General features: G+C 47.9%; 4 protein-coding genes across 56 annotated transcripts in view; 2 read left to right on the forward strand and 2 right to left on the reverse strand.

The window, feature by feature from the left end:
- plp1a (proteolipid protein 1a) lies at window positions 1–26,327 on the forward strand. 3 transcript variants are annotated; one of them, XR_015924864.1, is made up of 8 exons: window positions 1–293; window positions 4,682–4,871; window positions 5,337–5,493; window positions 5,627–5,795; window positions 6,079–6,152; window positions 6,524–6,589; window positions 8,339–8,470; window positions 25,539–26,327. XR_015924864.1 is itself a non-coding variant. In XM_088596931.1 (7 exons), exons 1-7 carry the CDS (start codon window positions 290–292, stop codon window positions 8,417–8,419), a joined length of 741 nt encoding a protein of 246 aa, XP_088453057.1. In that variant the 5' UTR covers window positions 2–289; the 3' UTR covers window positions 8,420–9,542. The 3 variants fall into 3 exon arrangements, 2 of the variants coding, with proteins under 2 accessions (XP_088453057.1, XP_088453058.1); XM_088596931.1 differs by lacking the exon at window positions 25,539–26,327 and having other exon boundaries at window positions 2–293; window positions 8,339–9,542; XM_088596932.1 differs by lacking the exon at window positions 25,539–26,327 and having other exon boundaries at window positions 3–293; window positions 4,685–4,871; window positions 8,339–9,542.
- Window positions 13,278–20,940, reverse strand: rab9b (RAB9B, member RAS oncogene family). Its single transcript, XM_088596933.1, has 2 exons — window positions 20,769–20,940; window positions 13,278–18,189 (listed from the first exon to the last, which is right to left on the reverse strand). Exon 2 carries the CDS (start codon window positions 18,123–18,125, stop codon window positions 17,517–17,519), a length of 609 nt encoding a protein of 202 aa, XP_088453059.1. The 5' UTR covers window positions 18,126–18,189; window positions 20,769–20,940; the 3' UTR covers window positions 13,278–17,516.
- pofut4 (protein O-fucosyltransferase 4) lies at window positions 20,937–26,327 on the forward strand. Of its 2 annotated transcripts, none has more exons than XM_088596925.1 (4): window positions 20,937–21,049; window positions 22,442–23,132; window positions 23,715–24,337; window positions 25,131–26,327. In XM_088596925.1, the coding sequence occupies exons 2-4, from the start codon at window positions 22,455–22,457 to the stop codon at window positions 25,276–25,278; spliced, it is 1,449 nt and encodes a 482-aa protein (XP_088453051.1). In that variant the 5' UTR covers window positions 20,937–21,049; window positions 22,442–22,454; the 3' UTR covers window positions 25,279–26,327. The 2 variants fall into 2 exon arrangements, with proteins under 2 accessions (XP_088453051.1, XP_088453050.1); XM_088596924.1 differs by lacking the exon at window positions 20,937–21,049 and adding an exon at window positions 21,130–21,277.
- The window catches only part of znf185 (zinc finger protein 185 with LIM domain), a 32,601-nt gene continuing 31,063 nt past the window's right edge, over window positions 26,326–27,863 (reverse strand). For all 50 annotated transcript variants that reach the window (XM_088596871.1, XM_088596896.1, XM_088596897.1 and 47 more), the window contains one exon: window positions 26,326–27,782. The gene's annotated coding sequence lies outside the window, so the exon portion shown is untranslated. The remainder of the gene's footprint in view (window positions 27,783–27,863) is intronic.

Here is a 27,863-nt window from a genome sequence, read left to right on the forward strand (position 1 = left end):
AAGAATTGGTCAAACTTGACGGGCCCGGCGGGAGACCTTGACCTCTGCATTGTGCTAGCGTCTCAATTGTCGGACAGCGGCCCGTTAGACCCAGGCAGCCTTGGGGAAAAAGGGACATTGTGTCTTTAAAGTTCGGGCTCACAGTGTGCAGCGGGTTTGTTCATTGTTGGGAAGTCAGAGGAGCGAAGTGAGATTGATAAAGGGGAGCGGGACACGGTCTGTGCACATCACAGAGCAACAGGCTTACAGAGAGCAGCTGTGCACAAATAAACCTCCACATCTCCCAGACATGGGTAAGTGAACGGTAGCGGATTGGCTTACATGCTCTTCAGATGCAGTCAGATTTCTTTGACTTTTTGCCTTTCACGCATAGTTCTGTTAAGACAATATTTCGTTGGATGCTTTTTAAAATGCTGCACAGCAATCATTCCCGGTTTGATCTCCAGTTCAAGTCTGCGTTGGTGTAACAGGTGGCCGGACATGTTGTGCGGGAACTTGATTGCTACCGAGTCTAAAAGTTTGAGACAAACAGAAATGTTTGACATTAACCCCCGCAGTGTTGGCCAGATTAACATGGACTCTGGGGATCTTAAATCTCGATTTTGATTTTTTATCGTACCCTTCCAGGGATATTTTAGAAACACGTTTCATTTGCAAAAAGTTGTGGTGGGACTGGACAGTTTTTTTTTAATTGTGCGTAGTTCTCACACTAGCTAGGCGGCGCACCTCGGCGGTCAGTAAGTGCTCAGTGCCAGGTTCAATCCGGCACTTCAGGTGTTATTTGTCAAATGAAGCAGAAACCGGTAGTTTCTCCCCTCGAAAAAGACTGGACTACCGTACGCAGAAAGAATGTTTTTTGCATTTGATGTAGGAATTTGAAAAGCAGCGGTATTTAAACAGCACCCAGGAAGTCTGTCTAGAACACAAAATACCTGACCGTGAATACTGTAAATATTCCTAAATGTTAATTGAAGACTACTGCTCTGTGTTATATCCTTCTACAGATTTCAATGGTGTATTTTAGGGTCTAACCTTAGGCAGCGCACTGCAATTACTTTTTTTTTACTTTTCATTTTAATTTAGTTTTGTACACTGTATTGTTTGATTTGGTTTAATACTTCTGCCAACTTAATACTTCATCGCTCTTCGAGATGTCACGTTGCGCCGAAAAACAAAAAATGCCGTGTAAACGGAAAATGTCATCTTTACACTCCATTCACAAACGACAGAAGCTGCGTGGTAGGGACAATGAATTAGCTTAGGATGTTGACACAGGTTGTGCCTTCACACAAATTCAACTCGGTGATACTGAAGTGATAACGGGTTTTCTCCGGCTCTCGTACTGATTTTTTTGTTCTGGAACACTTTGCAAAATACAAATTGTTAACAGATGGTGAAAACGAACCAAGTAGCTCCCAGAAAATATTAATATTTAACATCCTAAATAAAACGATACCGACCCTGCAGTAAATGACTAAATAGCTGCTCGGATCAAGGCCGTTTCTGCTTTCTGGAACCGAAGCTGAGGAACAGTTGCTTATCGATTGCTGTGATGTGTTGTTTTGTAGACAAAAAGAAAAAGGCCATTTAACGTGATGTCTCGTGATTTATGGTTTATCCAGGGGTAGCCTGTGTGCAGACAAATCTGTAAAATGTACTTTTGTGTGAGCTGTTGATCATCACCAGCCTGGACAAGCTGATTCGTTGAGACAGTTGGTACTGAGGTCTAGGTGCTCTAACTCTAGGAGTTTGGTGAAGTGCCTGTGCAAAAGAGTTTGATCAGTTTCAAGCAGGTTACAGTACAAATGACTGAACAGATTCCAGTATAAGTCAACAGGTGAAAGGTGCTGGCTATTCTAAAGGTCAGTATCTCATTTTGAATCAACACAAGCAAATGTTTAATGCTTTTTTGCTCTACTGTATCAAGACAATATGCACAAAAGCATACAGCTAGTAAACTCTGAACCGGATCACATTGCTGCACAGGTGGTATCTAATGTGAGCGTCCTGTGGCCTGTCCTGGGTCTTGTGTCTCTGGTAGTTGTGAAAAGGGTTTGGGCACAGTGTGTGTTGGAACAGGCTCATTTCTAGGCCCAAAGTTCCCATAGGAGAGGCTGCTTGCAGGAACAATAGGTTTCAAACCAGGTTAGGAAATCCAATGACTTCCTAGACCTTCCTATAAATCCTATAGGATTTCCTATAAATCCAATAACCGTCTATTATAATGACATGTAACTTTGGAGTTCGGAAGCCGCTGGGTTGATTTGGGGAAAGTGTCAATATTCTGGTGCTTTTTTTCTCTCCCACGAAAATAAGGACTGAAACTGTAATGACCTCAGTGAGAACCCTCACCCCCCCCCCCAGCCTCACTGTAGATGCGCTTAGCCTTCTGAATACAATTGACCATGTCTCCTACTGGCATGGCTGGTGCCAACTGTAGTGGTACCAGTCTCAGCCTGTCAGTACCCCCAGGCGGTGCTGCCAAGGATGTGGCCAGTCCGGCAGCCCGGGTCGCAGTGCGAGAGGGAGTCGATCCCCCCCCCCTCCCCCCCTCCTTGAACTCTGAAAGGGCTGTTTGTTGGGTTATTTCGGGCAGGGAGGGGGGACAGCTCTTTTCAGCCCCTGCTCTTTGTTTACTTGACATCACCGGCCTTTGTTCACCCACACTGGGTTCAGACAAGGGCCATTGTCTCTCACACCACAAAGGGGGCCTCTTTCGCTGGCCCGAGTAGCCTCCTCCTCCTCCTCCCCCCCTTTTTTTCTCACCCCTTCTTGTCTCAACATGTGTTTACACCGTCAGCTCTGAGATGGATTGGTAGAGTCTGGCCTCCAGGTCAGTAGGTCTACCTGGCTCCAGGTGCAGAACACCTGGCTTTAGTGATGTAGTCATGAGCCCGGTGAGCAGCAGATTTCTGGTGATCCCGGACCTGAGCATTCAGACACAGACTCAAGTGAACTACGGTCTCCTGGCCAGATCCCAGCACTGCAATATTCATGCTGGAGAACGCCGAAACACTAATTGAATTAATGAGCTCACTGCTCGGTTGTGCCACATGAATAGAATCAATGACAACATTTTGGAGTTTCTCTGCATGCAATAACTCTGAATGTGAATATGCAAATTTAGCACCCCGTCCTGCTGAGGTTTCCCAGAGCCATTTCCGATCTTGTGAGCAGGGTGCACTGCAGATAAAATCAGCTGTGTGTTAGTTTTCTAAGAGATACGTACTTTAATTTGATTTAAAGGAGTTTTGGGTTTAAGCATCCCTGCTGTTGACTAGAAGGGTATTTTGTAGGGCAGGAACACATTGGCTGAAGACTGTAGCTCCAGACATTACCTTAGGACCACCACCCAAACAAACCTACCAGATGTTATTTTTGGACAAAAGACGACATAAGTAACTGGTTGCCATTCTTGCATATTTTGTACCTGCCCTAGTATAGTGTATTATAATCCCATGATCCATGAGAACCTAGTGAGGTTCATATGTATGGAACTCTCTCTCGTATTTCATGGGGGTGATCTGTGAAGATTTCAGGACGCACCCCCTGTCTCTCACATCTCGTTCTCTGGAGTATGGTGTGTTCTCGTCCGAGCCATCAGCAGCTGCCACCCAGAGTATGCTGGCGCCCTGCGCCAATCGAAAACATTTGGACTGCCTTCAACTGTCCTGACCACATTTTCCAGGTGCGCTATTGAGAGTGTGCGCACATGTGGAATTACAGTGTGGTTTGGCAGCCGCTCGCTGTCTGACCGGAGAGCATTACAGGGGGTGATCAGGTCAGCCCAGACCATCATCTGAGTACAGCTCCGCTCGTTTTCAGACATTTTTACAGCTCGCTGCTTCAGGAAGCCTGGAAGTATCGTTAAGGACCCCAGTCATTCTGGTTCCTCACTTTTCTCCCCCCTTCCCTCTGGTCAGCGTTATAGGAGTATAAAGGCACGAACGACCAGACTCTGAGACAACTTCTTCCCAGAAGCTGTCAGATTACCGAGCTCTACCCTTACCACTGGCTCGCACTGATGGGTTTTTTTTCTCTAAGATGTATGTTATTTAACTTGTTGTTGCTGCCGCTGTTCTGTGTTTTTGTGTTTAGTGTTTCCTCGATATCTTTGCATAGGAGCACACAGGCAAAGACAGTTAGATACTTTATTGATCCCATGAGGGAAATTGCAGTGCACTAAGAAGAGATACTTACAGTCCAGAACACACAAAGAACAAACCAGAATAGAACAGTACACAAAAAAGTCGTATTGCACAATATGACTATAAATATAAATGTATTGCACAGGTCCCTAGCATATATTGCACAAAAACGGTTTTAAACCGGAAAAGAAAAAGAACAGATGTATCAGTTTACTGTTCAGTCCAGAAACGGGTCACTGTCAATGTTGCCTCTGCCCAGACGCCAGGTGGATGCGTTGTACAGTCTTATGGCAGAAGGCAGGAATGACCTCCTGTAGCGCTCCCTGTCGCACCGTGGATGAATCAGTCTATTGCTGATCGTGCTCTTCATTTCTACAAGCCTGTCATAGAGGGGATGGGAGATGTTGTCCATGATGGCCTCTAGTTTGGACACCATTCTCCTCTCAGCCAAGCGTTTCATTGCGCTCATGCATCTGACAGTAAGCTTTGCCCTGCTGTCGGATTCTCAGTGCCCCGTGATGCGCTGTTGTTAGCAGGCTGCTACGAGTGCTGCGTGCGCTGCCTGGGCGGAATCCCCTACACCTCGCTCCTGGCCACCCTGCTGTGTTTCTCGGGCATCGCCCTGTTCTGTGGCTGCGGGCACCAGGCGCTGACGGAGACGGAGAGGATCATCGAGACGTACTTCGCGCGGAACATGCAGGACTACGCCACGCTGGCCTATATGTGAGCCCCTTCCACACTCGCCTACCTGCACCAGCCTTGCAAAGCAAAGGCAAATTGTGCATGCTGTACTGGGTGTTGGCGTGCAAGACTGTATACTTTATTTTGTAGGCCTAACTCACTAATAAGGCTGGTATTTTCATCCAGAGCAACTTAGATTTAGTCATTTATGCAGCTGGTTATTTAGCTGAAAAGGTCTAAGTGATGTATTTGCATCAAGGGTAGTTCCCAGTAGTGCATCTCCTGGGAACTGAATCTATAACCTGCCTCTTCCAGTTTCAAGCCCACAGTCCTAACCACTGCATTGCACTGCACTGTTGCACTGTTGACATACAAGAAAGCAGTGTCCAGACATCCCACTATAACGCCATGACATTACACATCCCATACTAAAGATCCACTCATGCTGACACTCATGCTTCTGTTATTGTCTCCTGTTGGGCTTGATCTTGTCACTCTCTCCTTCAGTATCCAGTATTTCCAGTACATCATCTACGGTCTGGCTTCCTTCTTCTTTCTGTACTGCATTGTGCTCCTGGCTGAGGGCTTCTACACCACCAGTGCTGTGAAGCAGACCTTTGGGGAGTTCAGGAGCACTGCCTGCGGCCGCTGTCTCAGCACCACGGTCAGTAGGGGAGAGGAAGGAATTGGGGAGGGGATGGAGGAGGAGGTTAGAGCAGGATTGGTCAGGGGTGGCCAGTGCGTCTGCTGTCAGTTTCGAGCGTTTAACCCTTGCGCTATGCTCCTGTCCTGTGCAGTTCATCGTGGTCACCTACATCCTGGCCGTCATCTGGCTGGTGGTGTTTGCCTTTTCCGCTCTGCCCGTATACTTCTTCTACAACATGGCCACGACTTGCCACACCATCAACATCCTGACGGAGACCTCCTCCAGCATCAACCAGCTCTGCATGGATGCCAGGCAGTACGGTAAGACCACACGGCCAGCTCTCTGATCTATAGGGGACATCAGCAGCTCCTGGAACGTGGAAGAAGATGCCAGTTGATAAGCTAAGAGACATGCATGCTCTTAAAATCGGCTGTCAGTTGCTCTTAGTTGTAAAATGCAGAATGTCTGAAACTGCTGTGCAATGGGGGCTCTATGAGTGCAGCATGTCAGCCAACAGCAGTGCTGGATTCACCAGACACAGGTGGGCACGCTGCCACCCATCCGTTGGGTCCGGGACTGATTTTAGGCTTCTGTTTTCTCCAGGACTGCTGCCCTGGAACGCCACACCAGGGCGGGTGTGTGGCATGACTCTGGTGGCCGTGTGCAAAACCAAGGAGGTGAGAAAGTCTTGCATCTTGCACTGACTTTACGGTTTTGGCTCAGCCAAAGATCCGTTAGGAGAAGAAAAGGCTGTTTGAGTATCGCGCCACTGGTAAGCGGGAGGTTTTTAGCTAATGGGCCTTTCCACATTTTGACCTGTCCAGGAAATGAACATCTGCTTTTTATGGCTTCTGATGATCCTGGCTTCCGTAGTCCATAAAATAAATTAACAAAGGAGTGACCCCAAAGCTATACTGACCAAAGGGGCTGTGGAGAGCTGTGGGATGCAGTATTCCAGCTTGTGTTCACAGCAGCCCAGGGCAGAGCATGTTCCTGTGCTGACAGCACTGTGTTTGCAGTGACGGTGCTCTCTTATTGTATTTTTCAGTTCTTCCTGACCTATGACCTGTACGTCGCAGCCTTCACTGGAGCTGGGGCCACCCTCCTGGCGCTGGTGAGTTGGCAGTGTCACCAGGACGGGGCACACAGAACCAGGGTGCACATCTGACTGGACCGCTGATAGGATGATAAAAGAGCTCGCGCTCCAGTGCGAAACCCCTACAGCAGAGAGCTCAGGCTTCCTTGGGGTAACATATACTGATTCACTGCCTGCTGCAGGGCTCCAGGTAGGCCTACTGCAGTTTAATATTCCAGGTCAGCTTTAGCTGATTTCTAGGAAGAAAGACCTGGCAGTCTAACTCTCTCAGATCCACACAGCTGCAGCGTGGCATGGAGGTGTCCCTTAAAAACCTTGGTGACATGGGAAAGGGAGTTTCCTTGTCTATGAATGACACATTCTTTTAATGTGGGGGGAAAAAAAGCATTAAGCCAAAATAAGAAACAATACTGAACAGAATAAGCTACAGTAGGCTCCCGACCCTACAGGGAGAGCTCATCCTGCCAACTGGGGTAATCATCATGTGACTTTATTGATGAATCGTGTGAGATGGACACTTTTGGCAGCAGGCAGGGTCTTTAACATTTAAAATATGTGTTCAGTAGCCTTAAATTAGTAATGGTCTGCCTTGGTTCTCCAACTGAAATAGGGTTTTCTGGTCCTCCCCAGACAGCCAATTATGTGGTTAGGTATTGCTTTGAATGATGCATTAGGTTTTACATTGATAGAATATGACTGGAATTCAGTCTGTATGAAATATTTATATTCTGAGTAATTCAGAAATCTATTTGGTCTTGAACTAGAGAAATAGGCTTGTGGTTTGTGAAGCAGAGGGATGGCGTCGCACACTAAGCCACCAGGAATCAGCTTGTCCGTTTCAGGCCTCATAAAGATGATGTCATTGAGGCTGAGCATGACCTGTACCATCACTTATTCACAATCTGCATACAGTATTTTTTATCAGCAAACGGTTATTCCTTAAAATGCATTTTGTGATGAACACTGTGTCAGAACAGGTTGTCTCAGAAAATGTTTTCACATTAGTCCTATAATAGTAATAAAATAATATTGAAAAGGCAGAAGTTTTAAAATCACTTATTTGACCTTTGGTGAGCCTTCTGGCTGGGCTCAGTGTAGGTAATTTGGTATTCCTATCATAGTGCATCATTGGATTTTTGTCAATTTAATTCAGTCTCCTAATCCTGGTCCTGGTGTCCCACACGCACAAACACCTGTTGGTTTCTGTTCCAGCCGAGCCCTCAGTGACACAATCAAGCCCTTCATTGACTTAATAATCAGATCCATTTGAGCTGCTTGCTCCCCACTCTTCAGCAGCTGGGTTAGAGCTTTCACCGCTGTGTCTCACAAGGGCAATGCAATCCCAAACCTGTGACTGGAAGCAAAATGCAAATATTCCATCGAAGCTACCTTAGATCAATTAAGGCTGCGATTATCTAATGAAGGCGGGATGGAATGAAAACCAGCAGGTGTGGGGGGGGTCACAGGGGAACCACGGATTATATCCGCTCAGGGGGCGAAACCACTGTAAAGTCAGCACAAGTGCTTAAAGGCACGCAGGTGCGAATCTCACCCCCTTTTAATTGAACTTAATTGCTCAATTCCACATGGGAAGAGTCTAGATCCTGGCTCAAAGGGACTGTACAGGAGGCTACAGGAGACACAAAGGGACTAGGAACTGTGCAGGTCTGCAGCGCTTGGAGATCAGGATTGCCCACCACTGAGCGGCTGTTTCTCTTCTCCCCCACTCTCTCTCTCTCTCTCTCTCTCACTGTCTTTCCTGTCTAGCTGACCTACATGATCTCCACCACCTATAACTATGCCGTGCTGAAGTTTCTGGGCCGAAAGGGGATAGGCACACGGTGTTAGCCTGCACCCCCCCACCCCCGACCTCTTCCTCGTGCTCAGCTCTGCTTCTTTGTGTCCCCCCCCCCGCCCCCCCCCAGTCAAGGCCTGTTGGAGCACCACGGCCGGAGCATGATGAAACTCTTCCGCCGCCCAGTCCTTGTGCCAGAGCAAAAAAAACCAAACGAACAAAGGTGAATGGATGCCAGGCTCACGGATTTTCCCAGTGGGGAAAATGAAAAGGGGGTGTGAAAAGCACAGGCGAGCGTGGCCCCCAGTCTTCCATCAGTGTAGAGTTGAATACAGCTCCTCCCCCCGACACTCAAGCGCTTCACTCTCTTGAATCCCAGAGAAAGGGGTGCGGTAGTGGGAGATTCAGACAGGCCGCTGGCTTCCTCTTTTGTTTTCAGACGAAGTCCGTTCCTTTTTTTTTTTAAAAAAAAAAAAGAAAGCTGCTTATTTTGGTTTTAATAAAAAAAAAAAACTTAAAACAGTGTAACCTTGAAGCTTTTTGGTCATTACGTTGGTTTCTAAAACGGTGAGCTGGGGAGGGTAGCGGCAGGCAGCTGGGGTGTGGGGTGTGCGTTGTGTATTTCTGCTCACTCTCTTTCTCCAGCTGGCCGCTGTCTGTCGGGTCACTGCTTTGAGGGGCGTTCGCAGGCACTAGAGACCGGACCGCTGTTGATGCGTTGCATGGCTAACCTAGAGACGGTGGTTACCGTAGCATCACAGTTGCTATGGTGCTAGACCGCCCTGTGCTTACTTGCATTTAGGTCAGGAACCCCTTCAGCAGAAGAGTTCCCTTCTCTCATAATTCCTGGGAGCTCTTTTAAAATCCAGTGCAAAACCAAACACCACAGGCTTCCAAGTTAACCCATGTGGAAGTGAAGGCCTTTCTGACTAGATGCCAAAACCTGATTCTTAAATCCCACTTCCTGTCATTCTGAATTCTGAATTTACTCATCTTTGAATGTTTGAATGTTCCTGACCGGTCTCATTTCCAGTTCAGCATGTTTCAGATCTGCATCAGCACCTGTCTGTCTCTATAAAACACTGACTCCCCTCTGCTTCTTCTGTTCTGTCTGCTGTGTTCTTAATGGCTCAGTGTTTGTGTTGTTTATCACAATGAATTCAATTTGTAAAGCAACTCGGTTCTGTATCTTTTGTAAGGTGCTGTCTAAGGGGGTAAGGTTAAGCAATAGTCTTACTTACCCCACGTAAGAAACAAAAAATGGATTTCTATACTAAGCAAAAACAATTTAGGTATAAAACGAGAGCATCCTATATATGATCTAATGTGTTGCAATTAAGCTGTGCCTTTTATGTGATTGGAGGGTTTCTTCTCATCAGAGAGGGCTGAGGGTGACTCTGTCAGCTGGTGGGTCATTTTGTGGTTTTGTCAAGACGAAATGAGACAATAAAAGGAGGTCAAAGCTTTTAAACCTCATAAGGAGCTCTCATGCTGCTTTTGTGTTTTAGTTGCAAGTTGCAAGGAATCCATCAAGAGTGCTCCCATAGTGTCGTTTGAGTGAGCTGTTCGGAATCTGGGCCTTGTTGATGGGCAGCAGAGTGGTGCGAGTGATAGGACTAGCGTACTCTGACCACTGACCAACACCATCACCTGGCCATCCAGTTTGCCTTCCAGCGATGTGTTGAGTGTCCCAGCGACTGTCTCGCAGAAAGGGGATTTTAATGCCGCAGGTGTGCAGAGACAGAATGGGATAGCTCATGCTTGCTCTAGCAAGCTTGAGGACACAAGTGGGAACCATGCAGATGGTCCATTTCAAACCAAGAACAGGAGGCCTTTCTTTAACCAGAAGTTTGTCAGAGCCAGGCACAAGCCATCAACTGTGTTGTTGAAGCCTGTGTCCAGCTTTTTTCAGGAAACAACTGGATGAGATCCTGGGTTCGATTGACTGCTGAGTACTAAACAGTCTCAAGGGGCCATATTTTCTCCTCTCATCTGTAACCGTTATGTTTTTCTGATTATTTGCACAACACTTCTGTGCCAGGAGTTATATCGCCTAGCAGTTCACAGCCGGCAGCCCACTGAAGCTCAGCCGGTGTGAGCCTGGTCAGTACCTGGATGGGAGACCTCCTGGGAAAGCTAAGGCTGCTGCTGGAAGAGGTGTTAGTTGGACCAGTAGGGGGCGCTCACCCTGCAGTCTGTGTGGGTCCTCATACCCCATTAGTGACAAAACAAAGTGCCGACTTTTGAATGAAACCTAAAGCTGAGGTCCTGCCTCTTGGTGGTCAATAAAAAAGCCAGAGCATTTGTCGAAAAGAGTAGAGGTGTACCCCCGTCCACCGGTCTTGAGTGAATTTCTCTCCCTTGCTTTTACCAATCATGGTCTCCTAATTATCCCCATGTCTGAACTGGCTTCATCACTCAGTTCTCCTCCCCACTGAGAGCTGGGGTGTGGGGCGGCGTGACGGCGCACATTGGTGGTGGTAGTGGGATTCCCAATTGCCTGTAGAGAGCCTTGAATGGAGTGTGAAGAATGATTAGGATTGTACTGTGTGCTACCCTGCCGTTCTCTCCCCAGATCAACTGCCTCATGAGTCTCTCGGCGAACCAGGCACATGTGAAGGACCAGCACAGGCTGCGAATGGGCACCTTTCTGACCACGGATAAACTCCAGCTAAAGGGTGTCCCAGAGGGCGATGTGGGCAGCCTCCACAGCCCCTACCCCCCACCCGAAGAGACCCTGTAATTCAGAAAGGGGTGCAGAGGTGCCTTTCCGGTACACTGCAGGGGCCTGCCTGCGCCTTGTCTTCTTAGGGGGAGGAGGACCAGTGCCGTGATGCACTTGTACATTCTAGAGGGAGACATCTCTATCTCCCTTATAGGGGATTCAAGCAGGAGGTAAAGGCCCACATGTGCTGCTTTTCCAAACGTTAACACTAGGTGGCAACAGAGGACACATTCTTTTAATTTCTGTAGTACCTTTTTTTAAAAACGTAATATATTGTTTCCTTATTGTTTTGTTTAAGGCCTATGCAGACTGAAGCTTATTGTTTATTGTTGTTGAGGCTGGCCAATGCAGTTAGACAAAAATTTTGAGTTGAAATGGAAAAACATTTAATTTTCACTGTGCTGAAAAAAAAAAAACAGAATAATGTGCCGATTTTTATTTAAAAACTCAATTTCCTGAGTGTTACTGTTGGCATTTACGTCCCAGATTCACATGTAGTAGACGTCTCATAGTCGTGTTAGCACCTTGTGGTCTCACCTGCTCAGCTCTCAGAAATTATGCGAGACTGGGCTTGGCTAATCCTGATGTGGGAGACCTTCAAGAAACCCCAGGCTGCAGCTCCAGTGGTGCTGGTGGTTCAGTAGGTGGCACTCTTCCCTTTAGATTACACTTTCCAAACCTGTGCCCCAGCTTGGTGGCTTGGGACACTTTGCTGAAGATGATGCCATTCATCAGGTGACATGTTAAACCAAGGGCTTGCCGAGCCGAGTAAAGATCAGCAAAGATCCTATGGTACCTTTCTTAAGAGTGGGGATGTTAACCCCAGTGTCAGTCATGTCTTCAACAACACGGCTGGGCAACCATTTCTATGCTCCTGAAACCTCTCTGGCAGAGGAAGTGTTCTCCTGTTCTTGGTTTAAAATGCAAATACTCTTGTGTCCTCTGGCTCATGTTTCGCTGGATCTAATGAAATGGAGAAACTATCCACCTTCCCCATGTCCTGCACACCCACAGCATAAATCTCCACATTCTGCACGACACACGCGGTGTGATGCCCCACACTCTCCCGACAGGCAAAGCCTCCCTGCAGTTGCCCTTTGGTTCAACAAGTGTAACAATTTCTCATCTCCAGCTATGCTGGGGGGGCTGCTGGTGCAGATTGGCTCCTGCCCATCACCCTGGTCTGGGCTGCACTGCAGTGATGGATGAAACAGATCCCCTTCTATAGCTAAAGGCCACCCAGTGCCTTCGAGATGAAGGGCACTGGGAACCTCAGTTCTAGTCTGCTTGGGTGAATGGGTTTATTTTTCCAAATGACAAAATGTCAAGTTAAATCCTCTGATGCTCCGTATTGCTGATTCACAGGACTTTGCCTGTTCTGTGTCCTGATCCATTTCAAGATCAAGACTACAAAGTACTTGAATTCTATCTTAATTCGAAGAATTACCTAATTAAGGAAAGTCTGGATGATATACAGGCACTCGATTATATTGGAAAGTCTAATAATCGTGGACACCCTTGTTCGCAGAGAGCTAATACAGGATCCCGTGCAGTTTAATTTCAATGTGAAAAAAGGCATGTACAGTCCGATTCCCAACCCTGATAGTGGTAATCTCAGTATTTTATCTACCTGATCTTAAATCTTTCTTTAATTGATTTCATTACCATCATCGTCTTCAGCTCCGCCTTTCAAGTTAGCAGTGCAATGGTAAGGGAACTTAAAATGGGGTGTTTGGTAATCAAAAGAAAATGACTAGGTATTTTTAGTTGAGGAAGGGATTAAACTACGCAACGAGTAGAAGAACTTGCTGTGAATGAATACCAGTAGCAGGAGAGGGAAGTCCTCTTTTACACTATCTTAATTATTTCACAGCGCAGAGTATGTCCCGTCCCGAGCAGTGGAAACACCTGCTGGCTTCCGAACCATCCCTGTTCTTAGCTCTTTAATTAGTGTAATTGCCTGTCTTACGCCTCCCTCTATGTTCAGAACGTTAAGCATACACACTCTTGTTTCATCATCTTTTAAGCCTTTAGCTGTAACAATGTTCAAATTAAAACAAGAAACCCGAGTGAAGATGTGGGAATTTTGCAAGTGCGCAGCCCTACAGGAAGATGGGACAGTAGCTTCAGTTCACTGCTAACAAGATGGGGAGGAGAGACGAGAAACAGGGAAGAGAAACACCAGGTGCGGTTTGGATTCTGTATTTTATTATTTCCATTTTCAACAGCATTCATTCAGTTTGTAAACAGAGTCTCGTCTTCCTTAGTGCAATAAACCGTAAACACCTCCTCTGTACCAGGTTCAGCTCTGGGCCCTGGGCCCAGGAAACAGCAATTTCTCTGCAGGAAAGGTGAGGGTTCACAACGCAGCCACAGAAACCCTGTACCCTCAGCCCCGTTCACTAGATTTAGCTAGATGCAGCTTTCTGGGTCAGATTTGATATAGCGGTGGTTACACACTCATTATAAAAGCATCGTACGTTTGAAATAAAGTCCGATACAACCAAGATACCAGCCACAAAGGAGGGCAGGCTGACGATTTTTTCCCGTAACATTAAGTGTATCCTCACACAGCCACTAAGCCATGCCCCCCACCCATGCCACTCTGCACAAGGGCCCAAGCACTGTGCCCAATACCGTTTGTGTTTGTGCCTTCTCCTTTTTGTGCTTGTTTTACCATACATCCTTGCTGTACCTTAAGGCAGCTCCTGCTACCTCGCTGCCCTGCGGCCTCTGAATGAGTTGTACAATTAGAGATCAAAGTCTGGCTGTGGAAAGCTGCAGGATGTAAGGACACACTTGGCAGTACTGAATTATACACGGAGTTCAGCAGTGGGCTACAGGATAACCATGTACTGTCATTAACTCTACAATATGCAATTAGTTAATTTTCCTCTATCCTGCAAGAGCCACACATTGTCACATACTTCAGAGAACTCAAAGTTCGCAATACCATCGTAATGACGTACCATTAAATCCCATTGGCTAGGATAACATACATGTAACATACAAAATGTACCGGAAATCGCAATCTAAAAATAAATATATAAAAAGATTTGGAATGTGAGCTCTTCAGTGTTAATTTCAACTAGGTCAATCATGTGATACCCCTTATACAGCAATATAATAAGTAAAACACAACAGGTCATGTCCCTCACTGTACTGAAAGCTTCTTAGCACAGGCCAGTCCACCACGTGGACAGAGCCGGTGTCCTTCCATGATTCAGATGATTTCTGAAAGGAACAGAAGTATCCCTTCCATTTGACAATGGACACCAGCTTCACGCAGTGTTGGTACAATACTGCTATTGTCCATTGTGCACATTAGTGCCACCTTGTGGCAGCTCTTGAAGAGTTCTGCTCCAGGTGGCAAAGAGACATTCAAACTGCTTGTTTTCTCATCACACACTGGGCATCACTTCTGCAAAAATGACCTACTTACACGATTCACAGTCTGTAACAGATTTAAAGAACAAAACAAAGTCTTAGGTTGTAAATCCAGAGTTTTAAACTTAATGCAAACTGTAACAAGTACCTTTTAGTAAGCCATTGTGCGCTTTCAGTGCACAGCAAGTAGATTATTTCACATAATTACCACTGCTCTCTAATTACTGTAGTATTATAACACTGTTACTACACTATTAATACACTGTGCGCTTGCTAGCTTCAGCCCTGCTTAGACTGTGAGGTCACATGCTACATTGGCCAAATATTCTCTTTCTTATTATCTAACTTTGTACTTTGACATCAAGCCCAGACAGATTTGAACCCACCAAACATTTGATGGTAATATTGACACAGCAGTTAAAAACAGTGCAGTGTGTATGGTTTCAGTACCAATGCTGAGCAGCAGGGGGCGGTCTGCATAGCCGTGACCACAGATTTAAATATAACACATGGTTTATGGCCAAAGAGCCAAGTAACACTGTTTCTGCAGTGACATCCAGGCTTCACAGTCGCACTGACAAGAATGAGTTTCACAGACCCCGATTCATTCTGTTCTTGAGTTACCTACCTATTCTACATACTACACAGAACTTATTCTCACCTAACATTTTTAAGTGGAGTCAGAACTGGTGTTAATCAAGGATGGGGACTGTGAAACTAGTCCAGAAAGTCTTATTCAGATTTGAACTTGACACAGTTTTACAGTTATCCCTTTTGGTGAAAGCCCACACTACTTATGGGTGCCCATTAGTACACTAACAGCACACTGCTGAAACAGCTGGCATCCTAGAGAATATCAGTATCAGGCTGGTATGTGAAGCAAAGACTGCTATCAGCTCTTCAAAACCAGGGGAGGATAAATCCCTTCTTGCAGGAGGCTCGCTGACCAGTACTCGAAAAATCCTGCCATGTTCACACCCGTCAAAAGGTTCTACCATTTTAAGCTTTTCTGTAGACCCCATCTTATAACAGGGAAATACCAGTCCTCCCCTGTCTCTCCACAAAACTCCTCAGAAAATAATATGAGCCAATTGTGCCAAAAGCAATTCGAGAAACCGAAGAGAACTCGAAACAATGAGTGCGGTTAACACTCGTTCTAGAACTTTTCCTTTTCATGCTCTTGAAACTGGATTCACCCAGGGTGCTTTTTTTATTAAGGTAATCATCTCATTTTACCAACCACGCTGTGAAGACTGTGCACTGCCAGGCCATGGAACGTACACAGGCCAGTGGGCACACAAGGAAGAAACTCTCACGGGCCTGTGGGCCACCAGTACGCGCTCCAAACCATTAAGGGTCATCAGCGCACAACTGTCTGAAGAGGCCAGATGGCTATATACTGAAACCACCCCCCGCTTTGAAAGCCTCTGTCTTTCCTTACTTAAAAAAAAGCATTTTAAATCAGGCCCCAGCAAGTTGGTTTCTTTTCAGAAAAGAACAAGGGTATGATACACCTAATGCAGCAGAAATCGCAAATCCTGAAGCCCTGGAAAGCTTCTCAGACTTTGTGCACAGCCTGCGGCGATGCCAGTGCCAGGCGGCTGTGTTCTGCACCCCTGCAGCTGGTGGCACCGGAGAAAGTCAAAGATGGCATCACCCTAGGTGGTCATAGAGCAGAATCGGCATACAGGAAGCAGATCCACCAGTTTCACTTTTGGGTCGACAGGGATAAGAACAGCATTTTGCTCCAAAACCACAGTTGCTCACCGTTTTCTAACAGGAAGAGCAAAAGTTTACAAGGATAGGTCTAGACTGGAAACTGACGCAGGTCTGAAGGAGAGGAGAAACTGGTTTGTTTGTTTTCCACTGAATGCCAGTAAGAAAGGAAGAGTAAAGGGAGGAAATTGTGCATACTGTAGGAACGGACATGAGAGAGGACAAAGACCGGCAGGGAATATCTGCCAAGTTAATGGCAGTGGTGGAGACTGCCCCCCCACCAGACGAGAGCCCTGTGCGTTTGTGAAGGCCGATGAAAGTTCTGGCTTGTTCTACACAGCACGGCCTGTTCCATCCCTGACAGAAGCTCTGGCCATCCAGAAGAGCACTTACTCCGGTTTACAAAGTCTAGTTAGCAGAGTATAAAAGCACAGCAGCAAGTTTTAAAAATAATTTGTTCTTAAAATAACAGAAACACAAAACAACTGGGGCTGTTCGTAACCCATCCTCACAATAAATTAAACACAGAAAAGTAACGTACCGTACAAAGGCAAAAACTCTGTATCCCTTTTTAAAAATGGAAAAAAAAAACGTCCCTTCTTTTAGAAAGTTTTCACCAGCCCTGAACCTTTTTCAAAACTATCCCAAATCCCAGCAGCATTTTGTAAGCTCCGCACTTTAGTGCATCTGGAAATGAGCTGAAGCAACACGAAACAAAAGAGATATAAAGATCAAGCAGTAGTACAAAAACACAGCTCAATTCTCCCCAGCCCCGTTTGTCTCGATGGCAGGATTCACACACGCACACACAGGCTCAGATCTATTCCCACTCTGGGGAATAGATGGTTACGTCTCGGCTTCAACAGGACACGACACAGAGATGGCAGGGCACTGGTGTTTTGGCAGGGGGCTGTTTTCTAAAGGCAGACCCCTGAACGGGGACCGCGAGGGAAGCTTTCTCAGGACCCCTCCAAAGGGAACGGGGCCTGGGCTGCCTCTCCAACGCCAGCTCCCACTCCCACTCCAACGGAGACAAACCACAAGTGATCCAGAAACTGAAAGCCCCAGGCTTTGTGGAGCTACTGGCCCTGGGTCCAAACAGCATGGACGAGAAGGAGCCCTCTGAGGAAGGGATGAAGGACGGAGCAAATGGAGCAGCTCCCATTTTTTGTGGTTTCCCTCCTATGACAGCTGACCCACGGGTGTCTCTCCATGGCATTTTTCACGTGACTGCTAGGGGCACGAAGGGCTTTTGGAGAGGGAGGGAAATGGGGCCTAAGGCCTGGGGCCGTGTGGGGTGGGTGTGGGAGAGGTTGGGGGCCTTAACAGCAGGAGGTGCGGGTGGGCTTGCGGTTGCCATGGAGATCGATGGCGCTGCCCAGCAGAGAGTGGTCCAGCTGCTCCTCGGCGGCCAGCACCTGCCGCACGGCCGCCTCGAAGGCCTCGCCCACGTTGGTGTCGTCCTTGGCGCTGGTCTCGAAGTACGGGCAGCCGCCGTTCTCCTGACACCAGGCCCGCGCCTCCTCCTCGCTCACCTGCCGGTCCTCCTTGTCCACCTTGTTGCCCAGCACCACGAAGGGGAAGCGCTCGGCGTCGCGCACGTCGGAGTAGAAGACGAACTCCTTCTTCCAGCAGCCCAGGTTGCGGAAGCTCTGCGCGTCGTCCAGGGCGAAGGTGAGGAGGCAGCAGTCGGCGCCGCGGTAGAAGGGCGTGCGCAGGCTCTTGAAGCGCTCCTGGCCCGCCGTGTCCCAGATCTGCAGCGTGACGAAGCGCCCGTCCACCTCCAGGTCGCGGTTCAGGAACTCCACGCCGATGGTGTGGAAGGACTGCGAGTCGAAGCGGTCCGTCACGTAGCGGTTCATCAGGGAGCTCTTGCCCACACCGCCGTCGCCCAGCAGGATGACCTTCAGGAGGAGACTCTTCCCACTCATGGCGGCAGAAGAGGGCGTTCTGGGGTTCTGGGGTTCTGGGGTTCTGGGGCTCGCTCACACCCGCCTGCAGAAAAACACCCCACACAACCTACCAGTCATCCTGCTTTCTCATTTTTCTCCCCCCTCCCCACTGGTAAGCGTTATAGGAGCATAAAGGCACGCAAGTCCAGATTCAGAGACGGTTTCTTCCCACAATGCTGTCAGATTACTGAACTCTACCCCTACCACTGGCTCACACTGATATGCTTTTTTTTCCTCTAGTTATTTTACTTGTTGTTGCTGCCACTGTTCTGTGTTTATGTTTTTGGTGTTTCCTTAACGTCCCTGTATTGAAGCAGGCATGCAAATAAGCATTCATTTCATTGCACTTGTGCATCTGACAATAAACTGAACCGACTGAGAAGAGCGCTCAGGACGGGCCCTCCGGTGACGCCCACCCAGAACAGGCACTCGCTGCAGTCCGAGCCCCTCCTCCACAGTAAGTCAGTGGCGTCAAACGCAGTGCCTGCAGGGCCTGGTCTCTTCCGTTTTGTTTTTTTTGGTCCTATCCGGAGAGTTGAAGTGCTTGACTAATTAGACAAAGATTTTTCTTAAGGGCATTTACATTTCATTACTGAAAGAATGCACTTCATTAAAACTACAAATACAGATCAAACACCTTCAAGCCTGGCTAGAAGTATCAATAATTCTGCTGTTAAATAATAACACAAGCTGTTCTCAGTCATACAAGAATCAGAAGACCCCAGGTACTCAGTTTGACGCCCCAGCATACATTCAGCACTGTGATCACGGACATAAGAGTTGGGTTTTTGGAAAATAAAATCACTCTTTTGAAGATATCGTCATTAGGGGGCTGGCCAGTAACCTCCTTGGTGCTAGGAGTGAAAACAATGTGCTGTCTTTGTGCATGGCTTCAAACTCTGGCTGTTTCAATGGATTCACAAACCATGTGTTCTGAACAGAACTTTCAGATGGCTCTCTGAAAACATAGCTGGTTTAATACAGCTTTGTACCACAGTCTCATTCAGGGCCACCAAGTGCTGCAAGTCCTGGGACTGACTGCACTTAGATGCTGAAGTCCTGATTATACTCAAGCACTGCGATCCAGGCGCCTCCAATCCAGGTTCTGAAGGCCCCCTACCCCTGCTCAGTCCATGCCATCTGAGCTCAGTTACCTAATCGAGGCCTTAATTGAGTCAACAAGTTGTTTGAATCTGAATACCTTGCAGGTTCTACTCCAGGTTTGGGATCTTACTACATTTATAAAATGCAATAGTCAAAAGACAACTTCCAACATGTGCAAGACTTGAAAGCAGTCCCGTTATGAATTCAACTAGGGGTTTTTTTCTGTATCAGAGAGCAGGGCTGGAACGAAAGCCGACAAGACCAGAATTAGGAACCCCTGCTCTAACCCTGTGGCATTCAAGAAAATGAAAAATGGACTCAAAAGTCACTCAGTGCTGGTATCTACGTCAGTGGTTCCAAGCCCTGATCCTGGGGGTTTCCTGTAGGTTTTCATTACAGCTGAGCTCTACAGCTCCAGTGCTAATTGATTACTTCATCGACCTGCTTGCTTGTTTAGACTTTTAAGCAACTCATTTCTTCGGTCAGCCCTCAGGGTCAGAATACCCTGCTGTAGGAGGTCTGCTTCCACTGACTAGATGATGAACAGAAAGGCACACTGTATATCAGACACACCCAGAATTCGCGTTTTTTTTTTTCCTTCAGCAGGGGCTCAGTGTGATTGATTAGACCCGAGGCGACACGCCTGTACGAGGGCAGTTCTGAAATTCAGACATCTCGAACGGGGTTGAGCCCCGTCTCACCTCCCGTTTGACCTTTTAAGAGCTGAAAGCAAAATTACAAATAATCCCCCAAACAGATGGAAAAACCGATATCGATGAGCTAGCCTGGGATTAAGAACTGAAAAAAAAAAAGACAACCACCCATGAGACACAGAGCTGCTCCCGGGCTAAGCTCTGTGCGGACAGAACCACGTTGTGTTTAAAGAGGAACCCGCGGGCACAGACGGATGAATGTCAGACGTGCAGAATAGGGATGTGAAACGAGAGACGAGTTCCGAAACCCGCATCGACAACACAAGTAAATAACCGGATGAGTTCCGAGTATGGGGCCGGCTGAATCAAGCAAGTTTGCAAGCAGTTTTTTTTTTATTATCATTAATTCACACTGTCGGACAAACAGAAGTTCCCCCACAGTGTTCCCATCTCGGCGCCTGCACACACAGCCCAGCTTGCGGGGCACTATTTGGCAGGAAGGAGCCGGCTTCACATTGCGCAAGCTCCTCCTGTCATGAGTTTACTTACGCTCACTATTTTACTGGCACGCTAAACATTAATAATGACAGCAACAACACAGCCAGCTGCCGCACTCTGGGCGAGCTCACCCCAGCCCCGAAACACAAACGCATTGTGTTCTGCCTGCAGGCAACGCAACTCTGGTGCATTTCTGCAAATCTCTTGACATTTTCTTTTGCACCAGACTGCATTGTGCATTCGTACAATAGCTTTAAAATCTATCAATCTGGGACGCCACATACACAGGAGAACCGGTCCAATATCCGACAGTAAACGTTCACTTTCGGTCACTATAGCTAGGACCCGTGACGGTAGGGTGATTTACCTCATCCTGATCAGCCCTGGCGCGACCCACGTCTCTCTCTCTGTTGTCTCCGCACTTCTCGCCGAGATTTAAACGTGCACTCGCAGGTGCCGCGCGTCTCCGTCCTCACCTCCGTGACCGTGCGCGCTCCCGAGCCCCACTGGGGGCGGGCACGTCGAGTGAGGGGTTGTTGGGTTTTTCGCCTGGTGGCCGAAAGGAGGCTGGGTTGTGGTGAAACTGGATCGGGAAATGTATCCGTGCGCTACATAAACATAATTCTCTGGGATTTACGGAACGGCGATGTAGGTTTCTAAACATTTATGGTCGACCGAGAGGTTCATTTTAAATATTCAAATGTTTCCTCCAGCCAAGCGTAAAAATAAATCCTATTTCAGTGGTTAATCCCCCCTCTTTCCAGTCACTTCCTGCACCACGCTAGCGGGTGGTCAGACGTTCAGTATACACTACACACTACACACAGTCGCCTCCAGAGGCCGTCCAAGCAATTTTTATGCTTCCTTCTGGAAACGGTAGGATGCATATTTTGGGTATCTTTATGAGTTTACTCGTTTCAAATGTGTCTGTCACTGTGTGTGTGTTTTTTTATTGAACTCTGTGCTGGTCAGTCTGCGGGAGGGATAGCGTCTCGTCCAGTGATGTGATGTGAGATGTGTACGTGGGCATTAAAAACGGAAACGGGGGAAGTTTCCTAGCCGTTTTACATCCACGATACCCGCAGTTTGGAAAATGTTTTGTTTTCTGTTGTACAAGTACACTACGGGGACTCGGTTTTCTGTGCGGTACTATGGAGTGTGTTTTAAGTTTCTGGGCTTCGTCCTGTCCACACGCTTAGCTAAACGGGATATTCGAGACATGAGCTTTGCTTTCGTGCAACTAGAAATGTTTATTTGCTTTCCACATGAGAAAGGCATATGGCGATTCAAAATTCTACAGACTTGATGCCTTTCTGCACATCATGTCTAAGTATTTCCTAAACTGACCAAGATCCAAAGTAAGTGAAGGTGGCACAGTTTTCTTGTGGACAGCAGTTTCAAGGTCAGTTAGGTCATAACAAATATTCTTGTTAATTTTTTTAAGTTGCAAAAGGCGAGAGGATTGAACTAACAGGCATATACAGGCAACATGGAAGAGGACTTGATTAAATCTTGCAATTTAACCTAGTGCAGCATTTGCATCACAGTTCCACTTGAGTTAAACCTTATTTTTCATTTTTATTACGTTGGGTGTACATGATGGTACACCTTCCCTGATATAAATTTCATATATTTCTTGTAAATCACTCTGAATTAAGTGTGATGAATTCAGACCCAGTCACATATTAATCACATATAATAATCACAATCGTATATTTCCGACTGCCCATCAGTAATATATAAAGTATAAAGTAATACAGGCTAGGACTGTTCTTTGTACTGAGAAAAAGCAGACCTGCTGTTGACTCAAATTTCAGGAGTTTTAGAGGGTAAACATTTTTTCAACACTAGGGCATGCAAGTTCACGTGGGTTCACTAGGACACACATGTTCACGTGGGTTCACTAGGACACGACAGCGATAGACCAAATAGAGTCAGAAGGCCGCCCCTAAGTAGAGTGCTACTCCATCTCTGTTGACGTCCTGAAATCTAGGAGTGAGTGAGAAGGACATTGGCAGTATCTTTGTGTTTGCTTTGCAGAGGGCCAGGAGAGATGAGGAGGGGGTGGGACAGGGCGCCAGGGGTCCTGTGCTTGGCTCTGTCCTGGGCGGCGCTGTGTCGGAGCTGGGAGCCGGCGGACACAGAGGCGTTCGGGCCGCAGAGCGCACTGTCGGACGTGGAGTTTGCCGTCGCCGCCTCCTACCGCGGGCCTGGGAACAACGACACCCGGGGCAACAGGGAGCTGCCCATCCTGCTGTGGTGGAGCGCAGGGCTGTTCCCCCACTTCCCCGGCGACACCGAGCGCGTCGACTGCGCCCGCTCCTCCTGCCTCGTGACCCGCCAGCGCAAGGTGCAGCTGCAGCGGCGCACCGCCGCCATCATCTTCTACGGCACCGACTTCCGGGCCTACGAGGCGCCCCTGCCCCGGTTGCCCCACCAGACGTGGGCGCTGTTCCACGAGGAGTCGCCCATGAACAACTATGTCCTGTCCCACACGCCCGCCATCCGCCTCTTCAACTACACTGCCACCTTCAGGCGGGAGTCGGATTACCCCCTGACCCTGCAGTGGCTGCCCTCTCTGGAGTACCTGCTCCAGCCGCCCGCCGTCTCCCTGCAGGAGAAGAACCGCTGGCGCCGGGCCGGCTTGGCGCCGGTCCTGTACATGCAGTCCCACTGCGATGTGCCCTCTGACCGGGATCGCTATGTCCGGGAGCTCATGAAGTACATTGAGGTACCGCCCGCCGGGACCCCTCGCTCTCCCGCGCATTCCACAGCACCGCGACGGAGACCGCAGCGTCACACTTACGGGCCCATTCTCTTCGCTCCACGCTGCATAAACACGCGCCTTCTGCAGTCGTGCCGAATTAACGGACCCTTCGCACGAGCGTGCACACACACTCGGATCCAAACTAAATATAGGCAGGCCCAAATGTCCCGCTTGCCCTAAAGAGAATACAACTGCAGGAAAGCACGAAAGGGAGCAGACAACAGCACATGTGTATGTGGGAGATTGGGCGAGATGCAGGGTCTGAAGCAGAGGGTCTTGCAGACAGAAGTGATATTTGTAAGACGGATTTGGAAGCACCGCAGGAAGGTGCTTTTTCGGGAGTGCTTATTTTGAAGAGTTAGGATTCTTCATAAGGTTAATACCCTGTATTACACATGTGCTGTAGAATATATACCTTCTCCCCCCTTGCTTCCCTATTCCCAAAAACAATCCCTTTTACACTGCGTCCCCACTCAGTTTCGTGTTGCTCCAATGCGAACACAGCCCCGGATGGGTGAGTGCAGCATCTGCCTCCTCTGTTCCCAGGTCGATTCCTATGGGAAGTGCTTGAACAACAGGCAGCTGCCGGAGCGCTTGGAGAACACGGAGACGGCGACGGGCGAGGACAGCGAGTTCATGAGCTTCGTGTCCCGGTACAAGTTCCACCTGGCCCTGGAGAACGGGATCTGCCCCGACTACATGACGGAGAAGCTCTGGCGGCCCCTGCACTTGGGCTGCGTGCCGGTGTACCGTGGCTCGCCCTCGGCGTCCGACTGGCTGCCCAGCCCGCGCTCCGCCGTGCTCGTGGACGATTTCCCCTCGCCCCGCGCCCTGGCGGACTTCCTGCGGCAGCTGGACGCCGACGACGCCGCGTACGCCCGCTTCCTGGAGTTCAAGCGTCCCGGCGGGGTCGTCAACAGGCCCCTGCGGGAGGCCCTGCGCGCCCGCGAGTGGGGGGTCAACGACATGACCAAGCCCAACTACCTCAACGGCTTCGAGTGCTTCGTGTGCGACCGGGAGAACGAGCGGCTGGCCGCCCAGCGCGCCCACCGCCGCGCCCCCGCCCGTGTGCCGCCCCCCCCGCCCCGCATCGCCAGAAACTCCCACATGGGCTGCCCCCTGCCCGCCCCCGGCTATGGCCAACCGGAGGACATCCCCCAGAATGACAGGTGAGTCGGGCTGGGCTGCCCGCAGCTCATTGTGTCTGCGAACTCCCTACAGTCCCAACCCTGGGAGCATCTGGGCCTCCTGATCACGGGTTCAAATCCCAGGTGAGGATGCCGCCACTGCCCCTTGGAACAGTCTGGCACCCAGGGTGCTCTAGGGCTCCCAGCTATCCTAATTGGTCCCAAAACTGTATGCATAAAAATGACATAATTGTAACCACTGAAAAGTCATTTTGATGAGGAGTTTCATCAATGTAAAACAAAAATCCCTTTTTAGAAGTAGACCAGTCCAGGATTGCAGTCAGCCAGAGCCTAACCCAGCTGACAACAGGCCCAAGGCAGGGTGAAGCCTAGAACCAGGACTTCAGGGCATCTCAGGGCACATACGCACATGAACGGTTCAGAGAGTTAACCCAGACAGCAAGTCTTCAGCTGTGACAGGATGCCAGGACACCCAGCAAAAACCCATGTAAATGCAGGGAAAACATTCAAACTCCTCCGAGAAGGCAGAATTAACCTGATTAACCTGTAATATTAATCAGAATGATATGTTTTGTTACAGGGACAGGTCAGTAACAGGTATGAAAACAATTTACCATGTAATAAATGATACGCTCACAGGTGAATTGCAGAAGATCAGTGTGTTTGCTTTGACGATGAGGGCTGGCAGTAAATTCTGTTTCGTGCATTTCTGATATATGTCTTATCCATGGCTCTGTGCCCTGCTTGGGGTTGTACGTACAGATTTCCACAACATGCTTGTGAATAATCAGGGTGGCGTGTGTCTGTTTTGCAGCTGGGCGCAGATGTGGCCGCAGGACTACTGGCAAAGCCTGGACCAGGCAGAGGGCCTGGAGTCTCTGATCCTCCACAATGAGTCGGACCCCTCGCTCCTGTGGCACCACATCCACCAGCTGGCGGTGCGGAGGGCGGGGCACCACTGAGGGTCCCCTCGTCCCTGCAGAACACCCACACTGGATTGCCAACCGGAGCGAGAAGGGGGGACACAATGAGGTCTTTTCAGAACTTGACCAACTTCGTTACCAGCCTGATTATGCTGTACAAACGGTCCTGCTTCCAGCCAGAGATCTGTTTAATCCCACAGCACAGTGGCGCTTGGGCCTCTGCCTGAGCCAATATAGAGCTCTTTCTGTGAGCTTGTTTTATACCAGTGGTGCTCAAGCTTCTGGAGAACGAAGAGGAGCTGCGTGTGTCCCCCCGAGCTGGGAACAGCAGAGCCGATCTGTGTGTCCAGAAACAGCAGGGGTCACTGCACCTAGCTGGGCTCTGCTGCAGAGTGCCTTCCCAGGGATGTCTCAAAGCAGGCCAAGTGAAGTATCGACACCGTACAGCAACAGTGCTGTGATGGAACGGAGACAAACCCTTCCTGCCACTCCCCCTATTTATTTGTTTTTATATGAAATGACTTTTTTTTACTAATTTTTGCAAGAGTGGCAGTAGTGCAGTCGGACCTTCAGTGCAAACAGCCTTTGAGAAACTGTTAACAAGCCAAATAAATCCTATAGACCTAATCCAGTAATGAGATGCCACAGAACATTTCAGCTGCACAGTTTCAGCAGCACAGTTTTTTTTTAATAACATTATAATATCAATTTTGTAATCCATATTAACTAACTTCTTGGTCCAATATGGGGTCACGGAGAGCCGATATATATCTTATATAGTTCAGGTGGGTAGCTGCGTCAGCATGCGTAGGCTGCAAAGGAACAAGTAATAGGTTTATTCCATGCTGAAAAAAAGAAGAAAGAGAACACAACGTTTCGGCCGTGGAGCACACCTGAAGAAGGCTCCACGGCCGAAACGTTGTGTTCTCTTTCTTCTTTTTTTCAGCATGGAATAAACCTATTACTTGTTCCTATATCTTATATAGCCCATGTATAGTTGAAAAAGATGTATATTGTTTTTACACACATGCAAAGAAGCGTATTATTTTTTGTAATGTGAAAATTAAAGGACTCCCTTTTCAGATGGATTGTTGAACACAGTTTATTAATACACACCCCCAATCCTTATTTAAGACACACAGTGGATACAACTGAATAAGAGGGGCTCAGGCAGCTGCAGACCTGCTACACTGCAGCACTGCAGTACTAGAACCCTCCTCTCCCCAGAGTGCAGCACTCAGCTCCTGTATAGCTCACCACTAAAGTCCCCTGTTTATTTTCTAACAGCATGCCTCCCTTTAAGATGCAATTAGTACTCATTGTGCCTTCCCTAGACCCCAGTATAGCTTATTCATGAATAGAGGATCAGCTCTTGAATATAAATGTTTTGTAGCATTATTAAACACAATTACTTAAAATATCACGATTACTACACATGACTTACTTCTCTGTTCTGTTGCAAAGAATACTGTTCAGTAACTTAAAACAAAAACCCTAGGCACTTATATCCATAAACTGCAGGACTGAAATGCAAGTTACTTGGGCTCAGAGGTTAGCGATCACATTCTCCTGGAAACTCTGCTTGAGGAATCGAGCAAGCTGATGTGAAGTGACAAGCAGCTTGCTTTGTTTCAGAATTAGCAGAGTCTTAACAATTTTAGGCAGGAAAACAAAAGCAAGTTTTAAGGGTCGTTCATGATGTGAACCATCCAAAAAGCAGAACGTTACTCATGTCATAGCTGACTTCTACCTGTAAGTGTTTTACAGGCAACATTGCACTGATCAGGTATTGCTTGTATAACTCTGCCATGCTCATATGAGTGCCTTTCACAAGCGGATATTAGTGCATCAAAGTTGAAAAAGAGAAGAAAACTAACAAACCTGTATCTGCTAGCTATGCCTTGTGCGTCGTGCAAGGTCTAATGCAGATGATTTTGCAGGCAGAAAGATTTATTTTTTGTAGGAAAGACATGGGACTAATGCAGGAAAAATGTACCAAGTCTGCTGTTCTGGGGGTGCTTATTTCCTGTACTACACGTGCTGCGGGATATACACCGCAGACCCCCAAAGTCCTGGGAGCCCCAGTGAGAGATCTGTGCTAATGTTAGTTTTAGGTACGAATGAACTAGTCACAGGGGAACTAAAGCCAAGGTCCATACAGTTAGTGGACATTAACAACTGTTTAGCATAGAAAGGCATCGTGCATAATAAAGACTAAATTGACAAGAAATCCAAAACATTGTTAAAAATGACTCTTATCCAAAGAGCTTTAAGGACAATGGGGCACAGAGGCTAAGATCACCAGTCAGACTCTGAGTTGTTCTTGGGATAAGGCAGCAAGCAGCAGCTCAAGATTCTTGCATCGCTTATACACGAAGTAAATCGTTTTGAATGCCGTCTGTTCCTAAACGTTTTTTAAAAGTACACACTTGCGATTTCCCAATGTGAACAAAATATTATAGTCAAAGTAGAAAGATTGTAAAAAACACAAACAAACAAAAAGATGCAAATTGTCCGTCCTGATGCAATCCGGTCTTTCACATCTGTAAAAATGCACAGAAAAAGAGACCATCAGTGTGTTTCGGAAATGTGGCATTTTGTACGCGTGAGATTGACAAAACAAG

This window comes from Lepisosteus platostomus, chromosome 10 (assembly GCF_059453375.1).
Source record: "Lepisosteus platostomus isolate fLepPlt1 chromosome 10, fLepPlt1.hap1, whole genome shotgun sequence".
Classification (NCBI taxonomy): Eukaryota; Metazoa; Chordata; class Actinopteri; order Semionotiformes; family Lepisosteidae; genus Lepisosteus; species Lepisosteus platostomus.